General features: G+C 43.0%; 1 protein-coding gene across 8 annotated transcripts in view; it reads left to right on the forward strand.

The window, feature by feature from the left end:
* Window positions 1-23,630, forward strand: part of MYO6 (myosin VI) — a 909,629-nt gene that overhangs the window by 581,134 nt on the left and 304,865 nt on the right. For all 8 annotated transcript variants that reach the window (XM_078648084.1, XM_078648085.1, XM_078648086.1 and 5 more), the window contains exons 17-18: window positions 12,694-12,789; window positions 14,333-14,503. In XM_078648084.1, the coding sequence (XP_078504210.1) occupies window positions 12,694-12,789; window positions 14,333-14,503 (267 nt within the window). The remainder of the gene's footprint in view (window positions 1-12,693; window positions 12,790-14,332; window positions 14,504-23,630) is intronic.

Genomic DNA, 23,630 nt, shown 5'->3' on the forward strand with positions numbered 1-23,630 from the left:
TAACAGATGGCAATAAGGAACCCCAAAGTTGATCTGGGAGATGGAAATCACCGTCCATGTCCTCCAAGATTAATTTGTAGAAGAAAGAAACCTCCTTTGGTCCTGATGTTTTATCTAATAGGGAAGATTCCAAATGACTGCTACCACCTATGGGCATATGGACGCGGCGAGACTCCCCAGAAGATAGCGCTTGTGCCCAACTTGAGATTTGTAAATACTTCAATCTAGAAAGATTAGGGCCCACTTTGCTTACTAAATGTTCCCAGGGAAGCATAACCCCTTCTACAAACAGGTCGCCCCAGGTTAAGATGTTGGCATCTTTTAATGGATATATCAATACGTCGTTAGCCCAACCAAGAGAAACAGGGAGGTCCCATATCGGAGATCTATTTGAGTAGTATCCTATTTTGATGGTAAGATTGTACCAAGTTTTTGCTAGGCCTGACAACACCTTCAGTTTGATTTTTTTGAAAAATTTGGGGTCTCCAAACTTAAAAAGAAACCCCTTCTGCCCTATCCCTTCGCACTGTAAAAGTGTTTTAAACATTAACCCGATGTCATGATCTGATGGAGTATCTAAGAGCATTCGGGCATGCGACATCTGAAAAGCCCAGGCGTAGATCTGTAGGTCCGGGCCTGCCAACCCACCCTTCTCCCTGCGTCGCCTTAATTTCTTCCATGCTATTCTTACATTTTTCTTCTTCCAAACAAATGAAGAAATATCGCTTTGCATCTTCGCTATTAGTGTGGTGTCAAAGAATAGAGGGATACTATTAAAAATAAATGTTAACTTAGGTAAAATGGTCATTTTCACTAGGTTTGAGCGACCCAAAAGTGTCAAAGGGAGATGACTCCAAGAGCCCATTAACTTCCTACATTCCTTAGCAGCTAAGGTGAAGTTTGTAGAAGCAATCAAGTTTATATCTTTGACAATTCTTATGCCCAAGTATCTCATGCTGCCACAGAGTTGCACGGGAAGCCCAGTTGTTACACTATTCCACTCCATAACCTCAGTCTTGGAGGCGTTTACTTCATAGCCGGAGATATTACCAAATTCCAGTGCTAACGTAATAGCTGATGGAAATGCAGAGCTGATATCTGAGGTCATTATCATAATATCGTCCGCATATAGGGACACCTTCTTTTCCCAATCTCCACATTTAAAGGGTATAATGCTGCTCTCATCGCAAATTTTTTGAGCAAACGGCTCAATATAGAGATCGAAAAGAAGGGGCGACAGGGGGCAACCCTGTCTAGTCCCCCTTGTTATTTTAATAGGTTCTGACAAACCGCCATTGACCAAAACAGAAGCTGATGGATTGTGATACAAGAGTTTCACTGCTCTGCAAAAGGCCTTACCCACACCGAACTTTCCCAAGGCCTCCGACAAGTACAACCAATTGACCCTGTCGAAGGCCTTGGTCGCGTCCAACGTGAGAACCGCCAGGGGCAATGAGGAACTGGTGGCCATATCAATTGCTCCAATCAAGTCATACGTCAACTCGAAGAGCTGGCGACCCTTAACAAAGCCCTTTTGATTTAAATGCAGGACTGAAGGAGCAACCTGACCCAACCTCTTGGCCAAAAGTGAAGTAAAAATCTTGTAATCGGTGTTAAGAATTGAAATGGGGCGATAAGAGCCACAGTCAGAGGAAGCTTTGCCTGGTTTCAAAATAAGTGTGATTGTCGCATTATTCCAAGATGTAGGTGGCAAATCTCCCTCTAACAGAATTTGATTAAATAATATTGTCAAAAAAGGAGCAATATCTTCCGCCAGGCGTTTATATATCTCTGCGGGCAAACCATCTGGCCCGGCCGCCTTGCCATTTTTGCTGTTGTGTATAGCAATCACTACTTCTTCCTCCGTTATAGGCTGATCTAAAAAGGCCGTTTGCTCTGGGGAAAAGGATGGCAAGGAGATCTTACTCAGCCACTCCTTTATACTATCAGGTGAGATATTATTGTCCTCCTGATATATGTTTTGAAAAAAGTTTTTAAAGGCAGATCTAATTTCTACATCCGAAGTCTCGATGCCCGAACGAGTTTTTATAGCCCCTATATTATTACGGGTTCGATCGGTTCTGGATTTCCACGCAAGCAATTTACTTGCCCCTTCTCCAAATTCAAAGTGGGCGAGTTTACTTGCTTCCAACCTTTGAAGTACACGTTGGTTAAGTACTGAGCCTAATTGCCCTTTGAGTTTCAACACTTCCTCTAGTTTAGCTGATGTTACAGACTCAGAAGCATCTAGTTCACTCTGGGCCAATGATAAATTTGCCTCAATAGATGCTACTTCCTGGGTATATTGTCTCCTTCGGAACGTTATCTTGTTTTTGATGATCCCTCTTAGGAAACATTTGTAGGCGTCCCATACAGTTCTTGTGCTAGCAGAACCAATATTACTTACAAAAAATTCTTTTGATTCTGCTCTTATATACTCTAAATCTTCAAGTGATGTAAGAAAAGACTTGTCAATAGACCATGACCTAATTGGAGGTTAAATAAGTACTTCAAGATCTAAAAGTACCACCGAATGGTCCGAGAGATGGGATGGAAGGTAACTAACATTCTTTGTTAAGTTAAGTAACACTCTACTTACAAGAAAAAAATCTATCCTAGATCTATGGCGATATTTAAAGTTTCGAAAGGAGAAACCAATTTTCTGCCCAGACCTTACCCTCCATATGTCTATAATACCATGTTGTGCCATGGTTTTAAGTAAGAACTCTCTGGATTTCGACAAGGTATATTGTCGACTAGATCTAGTCTTATCTAGCGAAGGATCGAGTACAATATTGAAATCCCCTGCTATTATAACAGGTTCTGAAAAGTGCAGGAGATCAGAGAATAATGATACTAAGGCAGAGGGATCATCCCTATTAGGCCCGTAATATCCCACTATCGTAAGGCGGGAGCCACCTATTACAACTGTTGCAATGGCCCACCTGCCTGCGGGATCTGTTTTCTGCTCTAAAAGTCTAGCATTGATTGTTTTTTAAAAAAAAATAGTAACCCCTCTGATGTTAAGTGTTTGCGATGTAGTAACAGCTAGATCTATCCAATTATTTTTCTTTACCAAGTCATGAACCTCGGCCTCTACCAGATGGGTCTCCTGGAGTATAATGACCTGCGCATCAAAGTCACGTAGATATTGTATTATTGTATTAGATCTAGGTTTGGTGCGCAGGCCATTAACATTCCAGGAGAGTACCTTAATTGCACTCATAGTTGGTGTTTTTATTGAGGCGGAATCTTTTTGACTTATAGCCCATGATATAGATCAGAAATTTATATTCTGTCCATTTTTTAACAATGATGAAGATGATTACCGATTCAGAGATGAGAAACATTTTATACTTTCTTACCCTACCCCTCACCGCCGTGACCCCCACCCGCCCTCCCTTAAGGAACCCTTGATTGTCCACCGGAACACGTCCGGTTTGGTACCCCTAACCCATTCCAAGCTCCGCGGAGCGGTATTTATTCTAGAGATAGAGGACTCGCCAGATCTATTAGATTACGGTTTATAAGGCTACTCCAATATACTGGATTGAGTTCCGGAGAAGTGAGGGGGTTAAATTTAATGTTTAATGTTTATTATGGTTTATTTATTTTTATATATTTATATATATATATATATATATATTTTTTTAAATAGTTATTGATTGAATTCTTGTTATGTTTGGTTTCACTAAAGATTTCCTTCTCTTTTTTTTTCCTCTTCCTCTCGATCCCCCTTTTTTTTTTTTCCATCCGAGTTAAGTAATATGCTTTTCGACACAGTGCACATTTCGCTATTATCGCAAACTTGCGAGCTTATAAGCAGTCAGAATAGGCATCTCACAATCCCCAGCTTCTACTTAACCCTGCCGGCTTCATCTTTTAGGAGTGCCTAAACTCATCAGTAGGTCATCTGCAGCCTGGACTGTACGGATATAGTGCATTTTATTATTAAACATGATCTTCAAGGCTGCAGGAAAACTCAACTGAACTGATGCACCGAGGTTCTTGAAGGCCTCCATTCTCTTACCGAGTTCCCACTGTCTATCCAGGGTTGCTCTTGATAGATCAGATCTTATTTGGAAAGTAAAGTCACCACCAGACAAGGATTTTTGTTTGAGGGCTAAATTGAGAATTTGGTCCTTCAGTACGAAGGTATGAAAGTTGACTAGTATCTTCCGGGGCTTCGTGCGCTGTGGATTACGCCTATAAGGGTCTCTGTGAACCCGTTGGATGTCTGCTTTCAATTCCTCTTCAGTATGAGTTAAGTTAAGGGACCTTTTAATAAGTTGGGTGATATAGGACTTAATGTCTGATCCCTCAATTCCTTCGGGTACATGTAATATACGAATATTACAGCGCCGCGCATTATTCTCAAGGACCTCCATTCTATCCGTTAGTGCGATGTCCTCTCTTTTTAGTTTGATTATGTCTTCCTTAACGTTTTCCAATTCCATTACAGCCGTTGTTTCTTCCAAGACCCCAGTTCTAACAAAAAGCCCATCTATTTTGGTGTCAAGCGACTCACAGTAAGACCTGATCTCTCTCTGTATTTTTGAAGACTCTTCGAACCCACGTTTAATATCAGCCGATAAGTTTGAAAAACATGGATGCTATCGAGGAGAGTGAGAGATCTGAGGGTATATTAGTGTGTAAGGTAGGCAACCCCAAAAGTGGATTGCATATAGGTTTAGAGATTATTGGTTAAAAAGTGTTCTAGTCTGGCCATGAAGATGTTACATTTTGAAGATATCCGGATTGTTTATTCATAAATCCTCCACTGATTAATGAATCCAATAAAAAAAATAAGGGCAGACCGTTAGACAAGAAAGTGTTTCTTCTGACTGCAAATTCATAAATCCGCTGCACACTGATAGGCTGGCCGACTTTACCCAACTTAGTGTACCATGCATTGTGTTGGGGGAAAAAAGACATAACAGGGCGCTGTCAACCTATCCTGACCTAAGTCCATGTGGGGGGTGGGGGTGGGGGCAAAGGGACCCTCTGGTTTAGCTATAGGGGGGATGGACCGTGGATTCCCTCCTTGGTCGTCACCTACCCAGTCGGTCTTTAGACAGACTTCCTCTCGTCTCTACGGTTGTCTCTTCCCTTATCCTCACTTTCTCACCTCACCTACCCCCCCACTTCTTTTCTCTCTCCTTTCTCTCCTCTCCTAATGTAGTGCTGACTGTTCGTTGTAAGGTGTAATTGTTGATCTTTTTCTGTTTTACTGTTAAACCACATTGTTGCACTTCCTTTTGTCCCTCCTGCTGTCTCCTCCCGCATCCTCCCTCTTTTTATGTCTCTCCTTCTCCCCTCTCTCAATGTATTGAGACTGAACTTTTTTGTCTGATGCCTGATGGAGCTACTTGGTTTAGCTATAGGTGCGATGGGCCGTGGATTCCCTCCTTGGTCTTCATCTACCCCGACGGTCCTTAGATAGACTTCTTTTCGTCTCTCCGTATTGTCTCTTCCCTTATCCTCCCTTTCGCACCTCCCCTGCCCCCTCCACTACCGCTCTCTCTCCTTTCTCCCCTCCCCTAATTGTATTGCCTATTCTTTTTTGGGGATTTATTGTGTAATTGTTGCACTTTTTCTGTTACATTTTTGATTCTCAAGTAAAGCGCTCTGATACCTCCGGGTCTAGCCAGCGCTATATAAAACTCTTTAAATAAATAAAAACTTTTTTTATTGTGGGATTCGTAAATCCTATGCTGAATTCGTGAATCCTAAACTCAGCCTATGATTTGCGAATCCAGGATATTATTTGCAAATCCATTATGGGATTGATAAATCCTATTAAAGGGAAAAAAACTGCTCTTGGTCAGATGACACATGTGGGTATTGCTCACATTGCTCACATGCATCGAGTTGGAAGTCCAATCTCTGCCAATCGCCATTTCTAATGGCCAAAGGCCATGGACAGCAGGGGTTGACAGCATGCGACGGGTCATGGTCTGTGTCCAAGCCCTGCTGCTTACAGCTAATGACCTTACACAAAAGGATTTGGACATATGTCTGTGTCCATCCCCTGCTGAGGGTTGTGTGCCAGGCCTGACCAACGGCCAATTGTTGCATCCCACCCCACCTATGCATAGCCAAAGGTTGTGCAGAGTGTGCGTTGACTGCCCATCGAGGACTGAGTGCAGGTCCTGGCCACAAGCCAGTCCCTATGATCAAACCCCCCTGTGTACAGCCAAAGGCCATGAGGTGCTGCTTGTGGTATATGATCAAAAAACAAAAAATCACTGAAAGACAAAGGTTAAAGTGAAGTTATAGTTAGCTTTGGTTATAACACATTAACTTGTTTAAAAAAAATCTATTTAAAAACAACAGTTAAAGTAAAATTATGGTTATGAATTAAAACTGAAAAAGCCCTTATATTTGGGAGTTATCGTTCTGGATTGTGTAATATTATCATAGTACTGAACTCATACACTTGTAGCTGAATGGCTCAAGAGATATATCATGTTGGAACATTAAACAACTTGGTCAGATAAATGCACGGATTCAAGCATGAGGAGAGCAAGCAAATTGGTATGTTTAGAAGTGTGAGTAAGATATCACTTAGTCAATGTTTTTTCCGTAATGGAAGGGCAGTAAAGAGGTGACCCTCTAATGCCGTTCAGCAAAGTGTTATGAAGTCTAATAGAAATGCCTGTAATTGATTGTATGCTGGTATTCTTCTCTTTAGTTTCATGTGCCACCAAGAGGAAAAGTTCATTGTTTCTTTTGAGGTGGGCTTCTCCAAATACAATGGAATAGGCAAGATGCAAAGGGTAGCATTCCTTTAATGAGAGTCAAAGAGTACTTGTAACACTGTTTTTGTAATGCAACAAGTCCTGCGGTGTTGTCCTAAAGTCTTCGGATAAGCTCTTGTGATGTCAGCGAAGCTGTTAGCATAGTGCTCAAGATTCTCCAGTCCATGCATAGGTAGCTCATTTAGCCCAGGTTTGGGCTTTGCATTATTGGATTTGTAAAGCTTATATTACATAATGAGATAAACAGGACTACAAGTCAGAGATTGCAGGTCATAAACTTAGACTATATCAGTGTTTTTGATTAATTGTGTAGCAATACAAGAGTCTAATGGTTCTAAATTAAAACAGGTTTCAGATAAGATGAGTTCTTTTATCTCATGCCATTCTTTTATGTGGCACGGCGCAGTAGAAAATATCTGTTTTCAATTGTATTTAGATGTTGGCAAGGGTAGAATGTCTGGGAATGATTTATATAAAAGAATTATATTTCTGATGGATAAATATATGCAGATTCTCACCTGTAGAAAAATCCCCAGGCATCAGAATGGATCAGTAAAAATGTCAAAGTCTCGATGTCGCCAGTATAGGGCACTGAACTCAGTCATTACCTGAAGTGATGTCCCCAAGTCCATAAAGTACGCACTCCTTCGTATCAATTCCTTTTTTCCATGCCTTCAATGCAGATATGGAGCTTTTATCTCTGATTTCTCCTCACACCAAATTACTAAAAGCAGTACCAATGTCACCATCTAAGAAATTGGGTTTTAAACCCTGTTGGGATTGTCCATCACGGACCTCTATTTGATCTGTTTGTGGTGCTTGGGCTCTGACCATGACACCAAACCTTGTGCTTCCAGCCCCAGTTTGAACCCCAAGGCCATCAACGAGTGGGAGGCCATTCTCTTGATGGCTCAGATCAAGGAGAACATCAATGTCTTAAATGTTCTTGATACTGTTCCTTTTCTCCATCTTCCTTGTCCACCAAGTGGAGGAGACACCACAAAAAATCCCAAAAGTCAAAAGGTAAGCCTCTCAGATGTTCTTCGACTCCCTCTGGACATTTCTCTTCGCACAAGAAGTGGTCAGAATCCCATCAAAGGATCCTCCGTGGACCAGCTCCGGACTGACCTCCAGTGTAGCTCCTAAGTCTTCACTACCGCAATTCCCTAAATTCACAACATCAGACTCTGATCCAGTGACATTCCTCAATGCCATGTATAACATCTTTGCAAAGGTGTTGCTGCTGTATGGAGCCTCTCGTGCTTGACGCCTGCAGCACGGCTCCCGCTATTCATGCCATTTCATCCAATGCCATTCTGCACCACTCCTCTGCCCTGCTTTGTTCCAGCACACCCGTTCTCTGTGCTACAGCTATCTTCATGCGAAGCACTGCCGCCGCCACCACTATCACCTCTACCACCACCACCACTATCACCTCTACCACGCCTCTACTGCTCTGGATACAGTGTCACTGGCACCACAAACTGACATCGAAACCTGACTGCACTTCTTTAGAGAGGCACTGATGCTACTGGAAGATAAGGCTTACCAAGCACGCCTTCCTGAAATTTCTGGTGGAGTCTCGGTCCCTATGGAAGGTCTCCTCTATAAAGACAAAGGTTAGGATCCTCTGTAGCTAGTGGCCTGGATACTTCCCCTCAATTGACATAGGAGTTCCCTAACGAACTAGCCACACGTGAGGTGATGTCTCTCCATAAAATAATGTTAAAGGCTCTAGAAGCCTGAAATCTACAGCTGACATCGGCTGAAACTAAAACCAATGTTCTCATAGAGGTCTTATTGCCATACTCGGCCACACCAGAGCCCTTGTTGCCTTTTAATGAGGCATTACTGGCCCTTGTCCTGGCGGCTATGGAGAAGCCATCATCTAAACTGGCAGTCCACAGGCTTGTAGCTCGATGCTACCGCTCAGCACTAGGCGACCCGCCATTCCTTTCTATGCATCCTTCACCTGAGAGTTTGGTGATATAGGTGTCCTGCTCCAGTACACATTTGGGTGGAGCTTTTCCCATGGTACCATCAGACAGAGAGTCCAAACAACTAGAGGCTTGGGGCAAGAAAGCATTTTTGGCTGGAAGTATGGCCTTGAAGTCATTAAATGCCAATTGTCTTCTGGTCAGATATAACCGTGCCTTTATGGGACATGGCTCAAATGATGCTCCAGACGTGAAAGACCATTTTCAGGAGGTCATATTTGATGGACAAAAAGCTTCCGCCAATTTAGTAAGTCAGTCTTGTCCGGGCTGATTCAGTCGCTCGGTCCATGGGTATCTCTGTCACAATTTGTCGCTATGCTTGACTCCATACATCTAATTTATCTTCTGGTGCCCAGTCCAATTTGATGGATCTTCCCTTCAACAGAGTGTGCCTCTTCGGTGATAAAGCGTATTTGATGCTGGAGAGATTCAAAACATCAAAGGCCATGGCACACAACTGGGCCTTCAGTTTCCAACAACAACAGAGGACTTTCGGTCTTTTTGCCATTTTCGTGGCTTTGAGATAGGTTCATTTCATTCCAGGTAATATCAGCCACCCCAGCATCATTCTAACCCCCTTGTTCGCCAATACATGGGCTGTTCAAGATGACAAGGCTGTGGATCCACGTTGCAGCCCTCCTCCTCTGCCTCCCCCGCGCATCAAGGAAAGCAGGCCTAGTTTGTTGCTTCAACCCCACTTGTAGCCTGTGGGAGGGCAGGTGTCCCATTTTCTTCCAGCCTGGAAGGCCATTACAGCGGGCCAATGGGTCCTTCAGATTATAGAAAAGGGTTACGCCCTTCCCTTCCTTTATGTGCTGAATCAACCCACCTTCTCCCTCTACCCCACCTCCTTTCTCTACCCCACCTCCTCCCTCTACCCCACCTCCCAACCATTTGACCATTCTTCAGCAAGAAGTGGCAGCTCTCCTTCTGAAAGCAGCAGTGGAGTTAGTGCCAGACAGGAAATAAGCCATGGTTTGCTACCCACGTTACTTGCTTCTGCCCAAGAAGGATGGTGGTCTGCACCCTATTCTTGTTCTCAGGGGCCTCAATTTCTTCCTCAAAAATGAGTTCACAATGCTGACCTTAGCTCAGGTTCTACTAGTGTTGGAGCTTGGAGACTGGATGGTGTCATTTCCAGGATGCCCACACCCACATCCCTATCCTGCAGTCCCATCGAAGTACTTTCGCTTTGTGGTGGGTTCTACGTACTACCAGTTTGTGGTACTGCCTTTTGTAATGACATCGACACCTCTAGTCTTCACCAAGGTGATGGCAGTGGTTGCAACCCATCTCAGACTTCCGGGTGTGCAGATCTTCCTGTACATCGAAGACTGACTCCTCAAAGCCAACTTTCCAGAAATTGTCCTGCACCACCTGAGGTTGACAACTTCTCTGTTGTTTGACCTGGGCTTTTCGATCTACAAGCCCAAATCTCCCCTGCGTCCCTCCCAATATCTCTAGTTCATAGAATCAGTATGGACGCAACTTTTCTCCGTACCTTCCCTCCTCTAAAGAGGATAGCAGGCATCCAGGAGATAATTCGGTCTTCCTGCATTCTCCTAGTCACACATGTATGTTGGCACATGAGGACCTACAGTGGTGCCTCCACAGGCAGTGGCTACAGTACAGGGTAGACCTGTAGGATTCCATTGTGATCTCCTCCAGTGGTGTGGCAGATGTGGCTTGGTGGGGGAACAAGACAAACCTGACATATGTGATGGCCATTCCTCCTCTGGTCATGACTACTGTAGTGATGGTTGCGTCCACCTTTGGGTGTGGATGAACCTGGAGGATCTTGCGAACAGGAGTCTCAGGAGTAGCAGGTTCTTCATATCAACCTGCTGGAATTGCAAGAAATTTGGATGGCGCTCATGGCCTGTCTCCCCTCCATTGTGGGTGGTTCATCAAGATCTTGGCGGACAACATGACTGCAATATGGTATGTCAACAACAAGGGGGAGCATAGTCTCCCCTCCTTTGTCTGCAGGTTCAGCGACTGTGGTCTTGAACACAGCGCCAAGGGATCTGTCTCACCGGCAATCACCTACCGGGGTCTCTCAATGTCATAGTCAATGGCCTGAGCCAGTGTTATCTTGCCGATCATGAGTGGCTTCTTCTACCCGAGATAGTCCAGGACATCTTTGCTCAGTGGGGATCTCCTCAGGTTGACCTATTCGCTTCTTCAGAAAGTGCTAAGTGCCAGTAATGCTCCAGTATCCGTCAAGGGGAACCTCAGGGGACGAGTTTCAGTTGAGGTGGGACCTTCAGCCAGTCAAGTTTCAGACCGAGTCTAAGAATGCAAGTAGCAACTAAGTGTCTTTTCCTTTGTGGTGAAGCTCTTGGGTATAGCCAAATGTTGCCCATAGAGCAATACATGAAAATGTTTTGGTTGACCTGGAGTGACCCCCCAGAGTCTCTGTGTGGATGATTAAGAGAATGGGCGATAATGCTTCACAACTTGTGATCTACTACGAAAACAGAAAGTCAGGCTTGGAAAAGTCACACCAAATCCCATGGAGTAGAGTGTTGATAGTGGATGCTCATGGTCCTGTTGCATTAAAGGCTGCTGACTGGCACATAGGACCACCTGCCAAAAATGACTGTCCTTCAAAATATGAATATACTCATATATGGTCTGGACAGTTGCTATTTCAATTCTTTCACTCTAAACCTCACTGGTTATTGCAGAGGAGGATGTTGTTTAGCAATCGTGACTGGTATTACACATACTTTAACCAAATAATCATTTTTTTCTGGAGTAGGAGTGTGAAAATGAATGTGTCTTTTTAGAGGTCCAAATCCTTGCTTTCAGTGTGCAAATGATTTATCAAACCAACAGTCTTAAGTCCGTGCGCCGCATGGGTTCATATGTTCTTTCCAGGGGACTGAGGTTACCTTTTTGGCAGGGCAGTGACTTAGGCTGTTTTGTGAACAGAGAAGATTCATGAGATGACTGAGGCAGTGAGTGTCCTTAGGAGGAATATGGCTGTATTTTCAGCACAGGATTGTATGAGTTTGGCAGAGTTGTTTGACACTATGACCCATTTTTATGGCCAAAAGAGTTTTCAATGGAATTTCCCACAAGAAAAGGGCAATGTTTCTTTTTTACTTAACCAATAAACAATAACTAATGAAAATAATTTGCATTTGAGTTCAGAATCTGCTTTACAGATGAACATGTTTCTAGGCTGACCATCTATTCTATTTTTAGACCCCAAAAGTAATTGTTCATCAGTTTGAGGAAGCATATGTGCCATATACTCTAGATTCATAAGGTTTTTTCAATGCTACCATAGAAATTATCATTAGTACAAAGATGTGTAAGTATACATAGATATTTGTGATAATACCGATGTATTTTGAATTGCATAGTAAACATTGGTTTATGTGTATCAAATCCTTGCTTTCGGTGTGCAAATGAATTATTGAACCAACAACCTCAAGTACTTGCACCTCCTGGGTTCCTATGTTTTGTTTCAAGACAACATGAAATGGTTCCCTAGTCCTTTACCTCAAAATACCCCCTCAATTAGATAAAGCCTTTCTGTAGCCAACATCAATCTTTTGTCACGCAGGCATGTGAGAATAAATACTTAGGTATTGTATAATGCCCACTACTGGTTTTAGCACTCTTTGCTGCTATGTCAAAAGGTATTCCCAGCTGAAAGGCATCAACAGCTCAGACATTGCTGCTTGGAGTTTAAGATATTATTCGAAAAAGGTCATGGTGTGAAACTGGACATTCTATCTTTTGAAAACACCATTCAGGACTAAATTGCTTTGTAGCAGTCTGTCAGCTTCCAAAGTAGCTTCATCTCCCAACTTATTCTGCCATGAGGTTTAGGCTTCTGATGAAAAAATCTCAATGTGTTAATGCCATCTTCATTTCTTTCCATTCATGATTGTCAGTTGATATTTGAATTCTAATTTCAGATTCCCAGGAAGTCTAAACTTACTGTTCACAGGAATATTCGAGATGATGAAGGCTTTATTGTCCGACATTTTGCTGGAGCAGTCTGCTATGAAACGGTATGTGTATTTATGTGTGCAATATTTTATTGACCAAAGGCTTAGATTTTATGAGTGAATTTGTCTGTTTATTTTGACCTTTTCAAGTGCAACTTACCCCAGGGGCAAGATGCTGCTGAACAGAAGTTTAAAAATAATTACCACAAAAGAAGAGCACAGAAGACAAGTAAAATAAATAAAGTTATGCAAACTTCGACTTTAAAATGGGAGAAAGAGAAGGGAAGAACAAAGAGCAAGGACAAACAGCTCCACCTTTTCCAGGGAAACATATAGGAAATTGCAATGATACACATATCAAACTAAAATAACAGAACTAATAAAAATCTTCAATCCAGGCCAAAAGAAAAATGTGAGTTTTAAGACCTTCCTAAACGAAAATGTGATGATCTGTAGTCTACAGTGTTGTTAGGAGAGTTTTCCCTGAACAGAAGGATGATGAGGCAACTGGAATTTGCAATGTGCCTTACGCTGAACCCTCTGGATACCTGAACCTTCTCAGCCAGATAAAAAGGCTGGTAAAGGGAAGCCCTCTTTAAATGCTACAAATAGCTGGCTTTGAATTTGGAAATAAAGAGGCAACAAGTGTAAACTAATTAGTCTGTGTGTGCACGACAGTCGTAATAAAATGTAGCGGTCGGGCTGACAACTGCTTGTCGCCCTGTCTCCTGACCTCCGCAATAGCGGGCGGTAGTCGACCGACCACTATCGTAATAAGGTCCAAAGTCTTAAACGTAAGGTAAACGCAAACTATGAGAAGGAAAACATCAAGAATGTAGTTTGATGCAAGGAATTGAGTTTGAGGTAGTTATTTAACTATTTAACTTGGCAAACAGTGTTCCACATCTAGAGCATCACCACAAGTTGATAACTTTAGATACATTTGGTTATGTTATGTTCACTCATGAATGAAGTTGACCAAATCGATCTGTATGCCCACCAGGCAACTTCATGCGAATCAAAACCATCATTGGGCAATACCAGAGCGCATGAGAAAAGTCGTAGATGTGAATTTCCCCTAACAAACTCTGATTCCTCTATTACACCTTATGGAAATAGATAACTATTATTGAAGTGAATTCTATTCCCATACATTCTAAGAAACCAAAAGCAAGTGATCTGCTGTTGCAGAGGCGGCTGTGGGATTCAGCAACATGAGCAGCCTCAGCAAACAGATACCCGGCACCTAAGTTAATTTTTGGTACCTCTCTTCTTTCTCCTGTTTTAAGTGTCCACCTAAATTAAGGCATAAAACAGCCCAAAAACAAACGTATATGACAAGTTGCAGAATCTTTTTATTTGAGTTGATGTATATTTGCATTCCCAGAAAATTTTCCTCGATGCAGTGTCTCCGAACACTAGCACCAGTGCCCTCTTCATTTGAAGAAAATTTCACTATGCACATTTTTCTATGTTTAATTTTTTGATATTCTGGGGTTCATGACTGCAGACAGTTCTTTGCATTAAACAAATGCGTAGTCAGTTGTGAAGTTTTATACAAAGTGCTTCACAGCTTACAAAAACCGTCCTATCTTTACCTTTACAGACCCAGTTTGTTGAGAAAAATAACGATGCTTTGCACATGTCACTGGAATCTCTCATCTGTGAGTCCAAGGACAAATTTGTTCGAGAATTATTTGAATCCGCAAACAACCACAAAGACACCAAACAAAAAGCTGGAAAACTTGGCTTCATCAGTGTGGGCAACAAATTCAAGGTACAGTTTTTTATTGTATTAGTGCTTTCTTCTCTGTGCTTTCACCTTTGAGCCTAATTGTTCTCCACATTTTTCCTTTCTTTTACTTGCTATAAAGCTGAAATGCAAGCCTTTTCTTACCACCTGTTTCCTGCTCTTTCCTCAATTTCCATCTTAGTAATTGATGAGTAGCTCCTGCTCATGAACCCTGTAGAGGAGTTGAAACGAAAATAGGTGACAGCCAATGGCTGCAGGTAAACTCATGTCTTTTGTGTAGGTCGTTTAATTTAGGCTGTTAGATGTTAAAGCAGAGAGTTCATCCTGCTCATTGCATGTTTAATCCTCCTGATTTCAGCATGTGTTTGCTAATGTGACTTTTCAACTTACACGTTTGACTTTAGTTTGAATGTCAGGTAATTTACTTGTTTCAAATAAACAAGAAACACAGCAACCTTCTGGCTGAATTCCACCACTGGTGTCGCTTGAAGGAAAATATATCAGAACTATGAGAGGAAAAATGCACTTAATATATGTATTTTCATTTTATCGATACATTCAAATAATGTTTCATGAGTTTGTATATCAGAATTGTCATTAAGAATTTCGAATGATATCTGATTTTACAGTGTCCTGGATATGTGACTTTTTATGTGGACTTCTAGAGAATCACTACCATTTATCGACTATCCTGCTACTCGGTTTCCTTTGGCAGTATGCCAAATTCAAGATGATTACATTGTTGTACTGTTCACATGGTCTTCTTTGACCAGTGCACTCATTAAGATATCACTAGACTGCTATTTACAATAGTACATTCTAGTTTTATGGTTGTAGACCACAGTGTTGAATTCACAACAGAATGCTTATTATTCTCAGAAGCCTCAATGAAAAATGTATCCTTCTTACACAAGAGTATCAAAGCGCAAGTTGGCAGTGGACCTCTCCTACTCTAGGGCTATCAAAGATGCACAGTGCACTATAGGCAAATAGGACAAGAACCAGTTGAAGATTAAGTAATGAACACCTAGAATAGACCTTATGTCTGTATCAGCAGTACCGGGTTGTCTGCCCTGTGGTCCTGTAGGAATTCATGTTGAAGGTGTGCCACGGAAAAACAATGTTGGTGATACAGTAATGGAATGAAATCAAGTAGGAGGTGAATAAAAACAAGTTAAACTGGCTGATACTGATTGAGCCTTGTGTAAACAATCTTATGTTTCTTGGGCAAGGTCAGATTTCTTCAATAGAAGTTCAGTTAACTTCCCTGGATTCCAAGATTACTACAGGAGTCATCTCTAGCCACCTTAGAACTGTGTAGACTTTGTTGGAGATACTCCTAGAGTCAGAGTAAAGATGGTACTAGGATCTTGACTCTTTTCAACGGGTATGGCAAATATATTGCACTCTCCTTTGAGTCCACAGGAGGTTTATACCATGTTGCTAAGCATTCAGATTGAGATGCTCTCTAAGGGGCAGAGTTACAAATCCCATGCTCCACTTTTGCGTCACTTTTCCCATGTTAAAAATGACGCAAAAGTAGCACAAGGGGCTTGTAAATCTGCCCTAATTGTCTAGACAAAGACAGCAGCGAAACTGGTCTCCTCCTCCAACGCGAGTATCAATGTAGATGTCTACATACCCTTCAAAATGCTAATGGCATTGATACCGCATCAGATATGGCTCTCAACTGCCCATCAAGGCCCTGCTACTGAGAAAGTAGCTTTACTTACTGCAGAGGTACTCAAACTGCCATTGCTGTAGAAGAAACCAAGTTGAGATCCTGCACCCTACTGTCACCGAAACTACTCTGCCTTTCACCGATGGCCTGATGGACTAAATTTTAGTGGCGTGGAACAAACTTGTTCCGCACTGGCTATCAGTCCCCAGATTGTGTACAGTCCTCGTCCTGCTTCTAGGGATCAGAAATTCTTGATAGCCCATCTGTGTCTTGAGAGCTCTGTAGTCATCTTTTCGGGGAGCTTTGCACTTCACTCACTTAATGTGGCTTGGCTTTTAGATTTCTATTCCCATGCGTTGTTGGACATGGTTCTGCAGGTTGTTCCTTATTTCCTTGACCATCTCCTGAGTTACTTTGCACTGGTCGTGCATGACAGGCAATACGTAACCAAGTTGAGATCCTGCACCCTACTGTCACCGAACCTACTCTGCCTTTCACCGATGGCCTGATGGACTAAATTTTAGTGGCGTGGAACAAACTTGTTCCGCACTGGCTATCAGTCCCCAGATTGTGTACAGTCCTCGTCCTGCTTCTAGGGATCTGAAATTCTTGATAGCTCATCTGTGTCTTGAGAGCTCTGTAGTCATCTTTTCGGGGAGCTTTGCACTTCACTCACTTAATGTGGCTTGCCTTTTAGATTTCTATTCCCATGCGTTGTTGGACATGGTTCTGCAGGTTGTTCCTTATTTCCTTGACCATCTCCTGAGTTACTTTGCACTGGTCGTGCATGACAGGCAATACGTAACCAAGTTGAGATCCTGCACCCTACTGTCACCGAACCTACTCTGCCTTTCACCAATGGCCTGATGGACTAAATTTTAGTGGCGTGGAACAAACTTGTTCCGCACTGGCTATCAGTCCCCAGATTGTGTACAGTCCTCGTCCTGCTTCTAGGGATCAGAAATTCTTGATAGCCCATCTGTGTCTTGAGAGCTCTGTAGTCATCTTTTCGGGGAGCTTTGCACTTCACTCACTTAATGTGGCTTGCCTTTTAGATTTCTATTCCCATGCGTTGTTGGACATGGTTCTGCAGGTTGTTCCTTATTTCCTTGACCATCTCCTGAGTTACTTTGCACTGGTCGTGCATGACAGGCAATACGTAACCAAGTTGAGATCCTGCACCCTACTGTCACCGAACCTACTCTGCCTTTCACCGATGGCCTGATGGACTAAATTTTAGTGGCGTGGAACAAACTTGTTCCGCACTGGCTATCAGTCCCCAGATTGTGTACAGTCCTCGTCCTGCTTCTAGGGATCTGAAATTCTTGATAGCTCATCTGTGTCTTGAGAGCTCTGTAGTCATCTTTTCGGGGAGCTTTGCACTTCACTCACTTAATGTGGCTTGCCTTTTAGATTTCTATTCCCATGCGTTGTTGGACATGGTTCTGCAGGTTGTTCCTTATTTCCTTGACCATCTCCTGAGTTACTTTGCACTGGTCGTGCATGACAGGCAATACGTAACCAAGTTGAGATCCTGCACCCTACTGTCACCGAACCTACTCTGCCTTTCACCGATGGCCTGATGGACTAAATTTTAGTGGCGTGGAACAAACTTGTTCCGCACTGGCTATCAGTCCCCAGATTGTGTACAGTCCTCGTCCTGCTTCTAGGGATCTGAAATTCTTGATAGCTCATCTGTGTCTTGAGAGCTCTGTAGTCATCTTTTCGGGGAGCTTTGCACTTCACTTACTTAATGTGGCTTGCCTTTTAGATTTCTATTCCCATGCGTTGTTGGACATGGTTCTGCAGGTTGTTCCTTATTTCCTTGACCATCTCCTGAGTTACTTTGCACTGGTCGTGCATGACAGGCAATACGTAACCAAACAAATCCTTAGCTCTTGTCTGAACACCATTGACTGGGTTGCCCATGGCTTGTTAAGGCCTCCAAGGTTGCCATCTACTTCCGTACCCAGATGGACTCCACCAGCTTCTCTGGAGGCATCCAGCAATCTTTAATTGACACGATCTTTGATGTCTTCCGTCTCTTTGGTATCAAGGTTGACTGGCTCTGAAGTACTTTAAACCAGGACAGACCACAGCACAGTCTTTGCCCCTGCCCTTCCTGGCACAACAGTACCACAAATTTCAGGACTGTTCCTTTTGAAGACGTCAGCCCTCTCAGCCCACTCTGCCTCCAAATAAGTTTTTTCAGCAGTATTGAGAGCGTGGTGGATTCAAGGGCTGGAGAGGTCAGCTGCCATAATACTACTTTTCACAACAAATTTAACAGCATAAGTTCACCCTTGAAAGAACATGTGCAGTCTGTAGGGGAAAGGTTTCATACCACTTTGAACTAGGAAACACTTTACACAGTCTACACCCTTCCCTTCCAGGTCTCCCCTTAATCCATTCAGTCAGTCTGGGAAGTTCATTAATGCATCCGGCATCGGCGTAGCTTTTATTGGTGCAACAGATGCAGTGGCACCCGGGCCCTGAGACAGCCCGTTCGAACTGTGATTATTTCTGTATTTAATACTTCAAACAGCAGTCAGGGGACTCTTTTACTTCCTTATGATTGGTCCCATGATCCACTTACTAAACTACTGAGCAGCAGGATGTTTTTTTTCACTGTCAATCAAACGTGTTTGCGGCAGAGACACTGAAAGAAGTAGGCAAGCCCACTATTCCTAGGAACTGGTGTAGTTAAATATTTCCAAGAAAACAGTATTCGATTCAGATTAATTTAGAATTGTTTGTAGTGTATGGGAGCCTCAATGAGTGCAATCCATGATCCCCAGTAGCAATCAATAAGAAACAAATTACACGTTTTATATTTATTATAATGCAGAAAAAATATGTACATTGATTGTGAACACATATTAATAAAGTACACACACTGTTATGTACAAATAGCCAACTCAACATTCAAACATATATTAGTTCAGGGTCATACAAAGCCCAATATCAAATGAGTGACTAAGGCTAAAACGTTGTGACGTTTCAACCCCAGTTCAAATAGGATCTTCCTCAGGACAGAAAACAGGTAGCAAGAAGACAGTGAGAAGAACTGTCAGTTTGACTAGCAATGTGTGGAAAACTATATAATGCGTACAGTCTTATCGGAGTGCACCTGACATGTTAATTTGCTGGTCTTGGAGGGAATGTGCAGCATCAAAGATAAAGGGAACTGCATGTGTTAGACCCTGAAGAGAGGAACCCGGTTAAGCAAGTTTGTGGAATAATAACTCTATGTGATTAGCCAAGGCATCGTTGCTAAAGTATTTATGAGTGAAGTGCTACTCATTCCCTTATCCTCCTTTCGTGTGTTGAGAAACTGTCTAACCACTAATTATAGGATGCAACTTGTATAGTATGCAAAGTGCTGACATGCAGATCCTCTCAGATGTGCTTCATGCATTAATCAAAAGTAAAAGATGAACGATGCAATCATAAAAGTGACATGTATTTGCTCTAAAGATCTTATAGCATGGAAACTGGTCAAATACACATCCGGAAATAAATCAACAAAGGACCGCTCGGTGGACAAGAAAATCTGCCTGGCCCATACATGTTCATAACAGGGCACCTACCATGGCCATATACACACAAACCAACATATCAGCCTAAATACATTGATAACAAGTGCAACTCATTCCCTTTTGTTATATTCCCATCGATATGAAGACATAACTGTTAGCAGAATCAAAACAGTAAGGCAAAGATGTCAGAGTGAATGTGAAAAATCATGCCAACACAACAATACAGTGTAATGTATGTATTTGCATTGTTGTGTCATATTGTTAATGTCACCTCAATTGCTAGGTTGCGGCCTAGTTATCAGTGCACATTATAGTCTACTCCAAGGTCTGCTAAAATGCCCATATTGCAAGATCGTTGCTGTAGGACTTCTTGGTTTGACTCGTTCATCAGACCCACCACCTTAGAGGTACTGGTTTGGTATTGATTCAAGAAGTGAGGAATGTGTAATTAGACATGTACATCCGAACAACCAGTTGCTTGTCTAGGTAACTATGTTAGTGGTGGATATATTGTCTACCTGCATATTTCTTACTGATCCCTTCAGCTTCTCTGTTTTGAAGAATAGTCATGCATTTTTCATAATAGGTTTCCAATTTATTTTAATGTACACAAGAGTGTGGAAATAAGAAAGAAGAACTAACGTCAGGGCTAGGGGTAGTATCTTATGTGGCTCCATATTCCGGTGGATGCTGGAGCTGGGATGGAACAGTGGTACTTCTTAATAGATCAGAAGAGCTCTGACAGTTTCCTTATCATGTCTGGCACCTGACATTAGTCTAGAATTTAATAATCTGAAGGTAGATAGAGTTTCCACCAGAAAGATTGCAACCAAGGGCAGGTCATTTGTTCTTTTACACTGACCGCTTCATTAGTATTTTGTTCTGTGTACAAGATAATTGTACTCTATCTCCATCATTATGTGCTCTTTCGGTAGTGTTTGTAGAATATTCTGTATGTGTTATATATTCTCTTGAGGAAAAAACATTACTTCATTATAGTACTGATTAACCCAGCTGCCTCTTCATCTTCTATTTGCCCAGTTTTTTTCTGTGGGTATTTGTTTATGCAGTACTGAGTTGACTGGTGATAGAATACATGTTTGCAGTTGGTTAGAAACGGTCCTTGAGAGGTCATTGGGAAACTGTGAACCCTTGCCATGGATATGGAAGTGATATCCAAGGGCTTGAAGAAGAATACAAATCTTCCATGAAGACTTCAGAACATGCTTAATCATTCTTGATCCAGCATGTAAAATACAGGAACATTGAGAAAGATAAGAAGCGCACAGTCATTAGTATTCATACTTTGGAGAAGATGATCCTCCACTGGTACAAGGGCAGTTTGTGCCTCACTGAAGTGTAAGGAGCCATATTGAAAGGAGTTAAGGATATAGCAGTTGTTAAGAAATAGATGCATTTAATAGGTCTTGATGGCTTCCATGATTGTAGCCAAGAAAAGGAGAAACGCTGCTGTTGCAAAACATGGTGAAACTTTGACATCACAGTAAGGTTTCTTGAGCCAGGGTTGATCCAAGCTAGTTTCATGGCATCTGAAATGCAATCTGAAGGTCATCTTAAGATTTGTTTTTTCTCCAATTCCTTTTCTTGTGAGAGAACTCTTGTGTTTTATGAAGTTTCTCCCTGGGTGGGTGCTCATTTAGCTGGAAGGTCATTGTACACTGCGCTGCCGATCTGCTTCTACTACAGTCTTTCACCATGTATTTGCAGTATCCCCTGGCAAGAGAGAGTTCCTGGTAGTCTGAATCTCAAAGGCTAGTTGTTGAACATGATCAGAAAAGGAACTGCAACTGGTGCTCTGTCTTTAAATTAAATAAAAATGTATTATCTCGTCTTTTCCCAAAGTAAAAACCTCCCAAAGAATTGATAGTCACCAATTAAATCTAAAGCTGCAAAAGAAAATGTATCAGTCTGGATAATTAGATGGCTGATACTAAAATATGATGGGCAAAACAGGAGGCCAATGTCTGAAGGGAGATCAACCAAACGAGCCAATGCCTGAAGATGGCTGATTCAAAGCCACTTTCAGTATGTGTATGTGTGTATGTTGTGTTTGTGTGTACTTGTGCTAGAGGTTTTACTAAACAGCTACAGCTGCTTGTAGCCAGGCATAAAAAATATTAAATTGAGGGGTTGTCAGCGTTCTATGAGACAAATACCTAAATGTATTGTTAAATACTTATGTAACACTACTCCCTCGGGGGTGGGGTCTAGTACCACCACTCCCATGTATGCACATCATCTTGCCCCCTAATGCAGTGGGTTGTCACAACCTGGAGCAAGGGCCTTGCCAACTGACACCATCCCTGTGGCAACTCACCCCATCATCTCAACAAGCATTAAAAATAGGTACACCTGCCCTGGGGACACATAACCCTGACAATGCATCTCATACTGACCCTACAGTATGCACCGCTATATTTTGTGGCTAACCATCTGGGTTGTTCCTCCCCTAAAGCTGTATCAAGAATACATGTTTGGGCATCACTTTAAATGAGGTACTCATCATAGTTGATAACAATTATAGTGCATTGCAATTAAAGCCCCTACAAGGCATCACAGTGGAATCACAGGATTAAGCATATACAGCCAGACACCCTAGCAGGAATGTCTGGCAACAAAACCCCACTTGGCTTATGACATCACCTTACACATGTATTTCACATAACACATGTGACTTTCAGTCCCTCTAAAAGAAATACAATTGGTAAATGCACTTCTCGTGCAATTGCACCTCTTCACCTCCAGGGGATGCCCTTTTCCAGACATCCCCAACTCAGACCTTCATACCTTGATGCAGTCTGTAACGCACCCCCAGCTGCAGAACAAAAGTTCCAGCCCGCTGGTGGGGCAGGGCCTCGGGAGAGTGCGACGGCACCACCCCTCCTTTCTGCTGCTGTGGGGATGTGCGGCGGCACTCCCCCGTCCTCGGCCTTCACTCTGGGGCCCGGAAATGGGGTCACATTCAAGGACCAGTGGCGAAGCCCCGCGCGCTTCGTCGTCGGTCCGGCCAGAGGTCAAATTTCGCCTACCTTGTGGAGGGCATATCTCAGCCCCAGGGCACCGATCTGCACCATTTTTGCCTCTTTTTGCTTCTCGTGGTGCTACCCACTGGGAGCACTTTCCATCGTCCTGCTGGTCTCAAGGAGGGTGAACTCCGCAGGGAGGTGTCTTCACTAGCTCCCTACACCAGCCTCTCACTTGGCTCTTCTCCTGGGCCTCTCTTTTCCTTGCGCAGAGGCCCAGGCTTCTGCTCACTGGCCCTGGACTCCATTCCTGGCGCAATTCTGCATCCTGGGACAGTCAGGGTTTTTTTCCTACCAACTGCCCATGGCGCCAGTCTCCAGCACCAGTCTCCCTCAGCAGACCACACCCCAGAGAGAGTTCCTCTTCCAGTGCAAACTCTTTTTAAAGAATGGGGAGGGGACTGTCAGAAAGTCTCTGTTTGCCCTATAACACAGCGACACATCACCCCTCCGCACCTGCTCCCTCTTTCCTGCCCAGGCCTCTGGGTTTGTTAAAAATGGCATTGTCCTGAGGTCTCATGCCACATGGTCTATGAGAGCCCCTGCCCCCCTCTCTGCCTTCACTCCAGAGCAGCTTGGTCCCTGGCACCAGGTGTCAGCTGCTGATGGATTAACCTGTAGCTCCACCCATCTTCTCTTCTTGGAGTGGAGGCCTTCGCCCTTGGAATGCTTGTCGTGCAGGGCTGGGCCTCTAATGCTACAGCTTGGGAGGAAGGTCATTAATTCAGCCTGGCAGGGTCAGCCCCAGCCAGGCCCTTGTTATGAGCTGACTCAGAGAAATATGACATTTCTGGATGACCCAAAAGCAGTACAAATATGACTTTGGACTCTGCAGAATACTTCTTCCCACATAAGTTACAGTGGACTATAGTGCGTGTCTGGAATTT

Source organism: Lissotriton helveticus, chromosome 6, assembly GCF_964261635.1.
Source record: "Lissotriton helveticus chromosome 6, aLisHel1.1, whole genome shotgun sequence".
In the NCBI taxonomy this organism is placed as follows: Eukaryota; Metazoa; Chordata; class Amphibia; order Caudata; family Salamandridae; genus Lissotriton; species Lissotriton helveticus.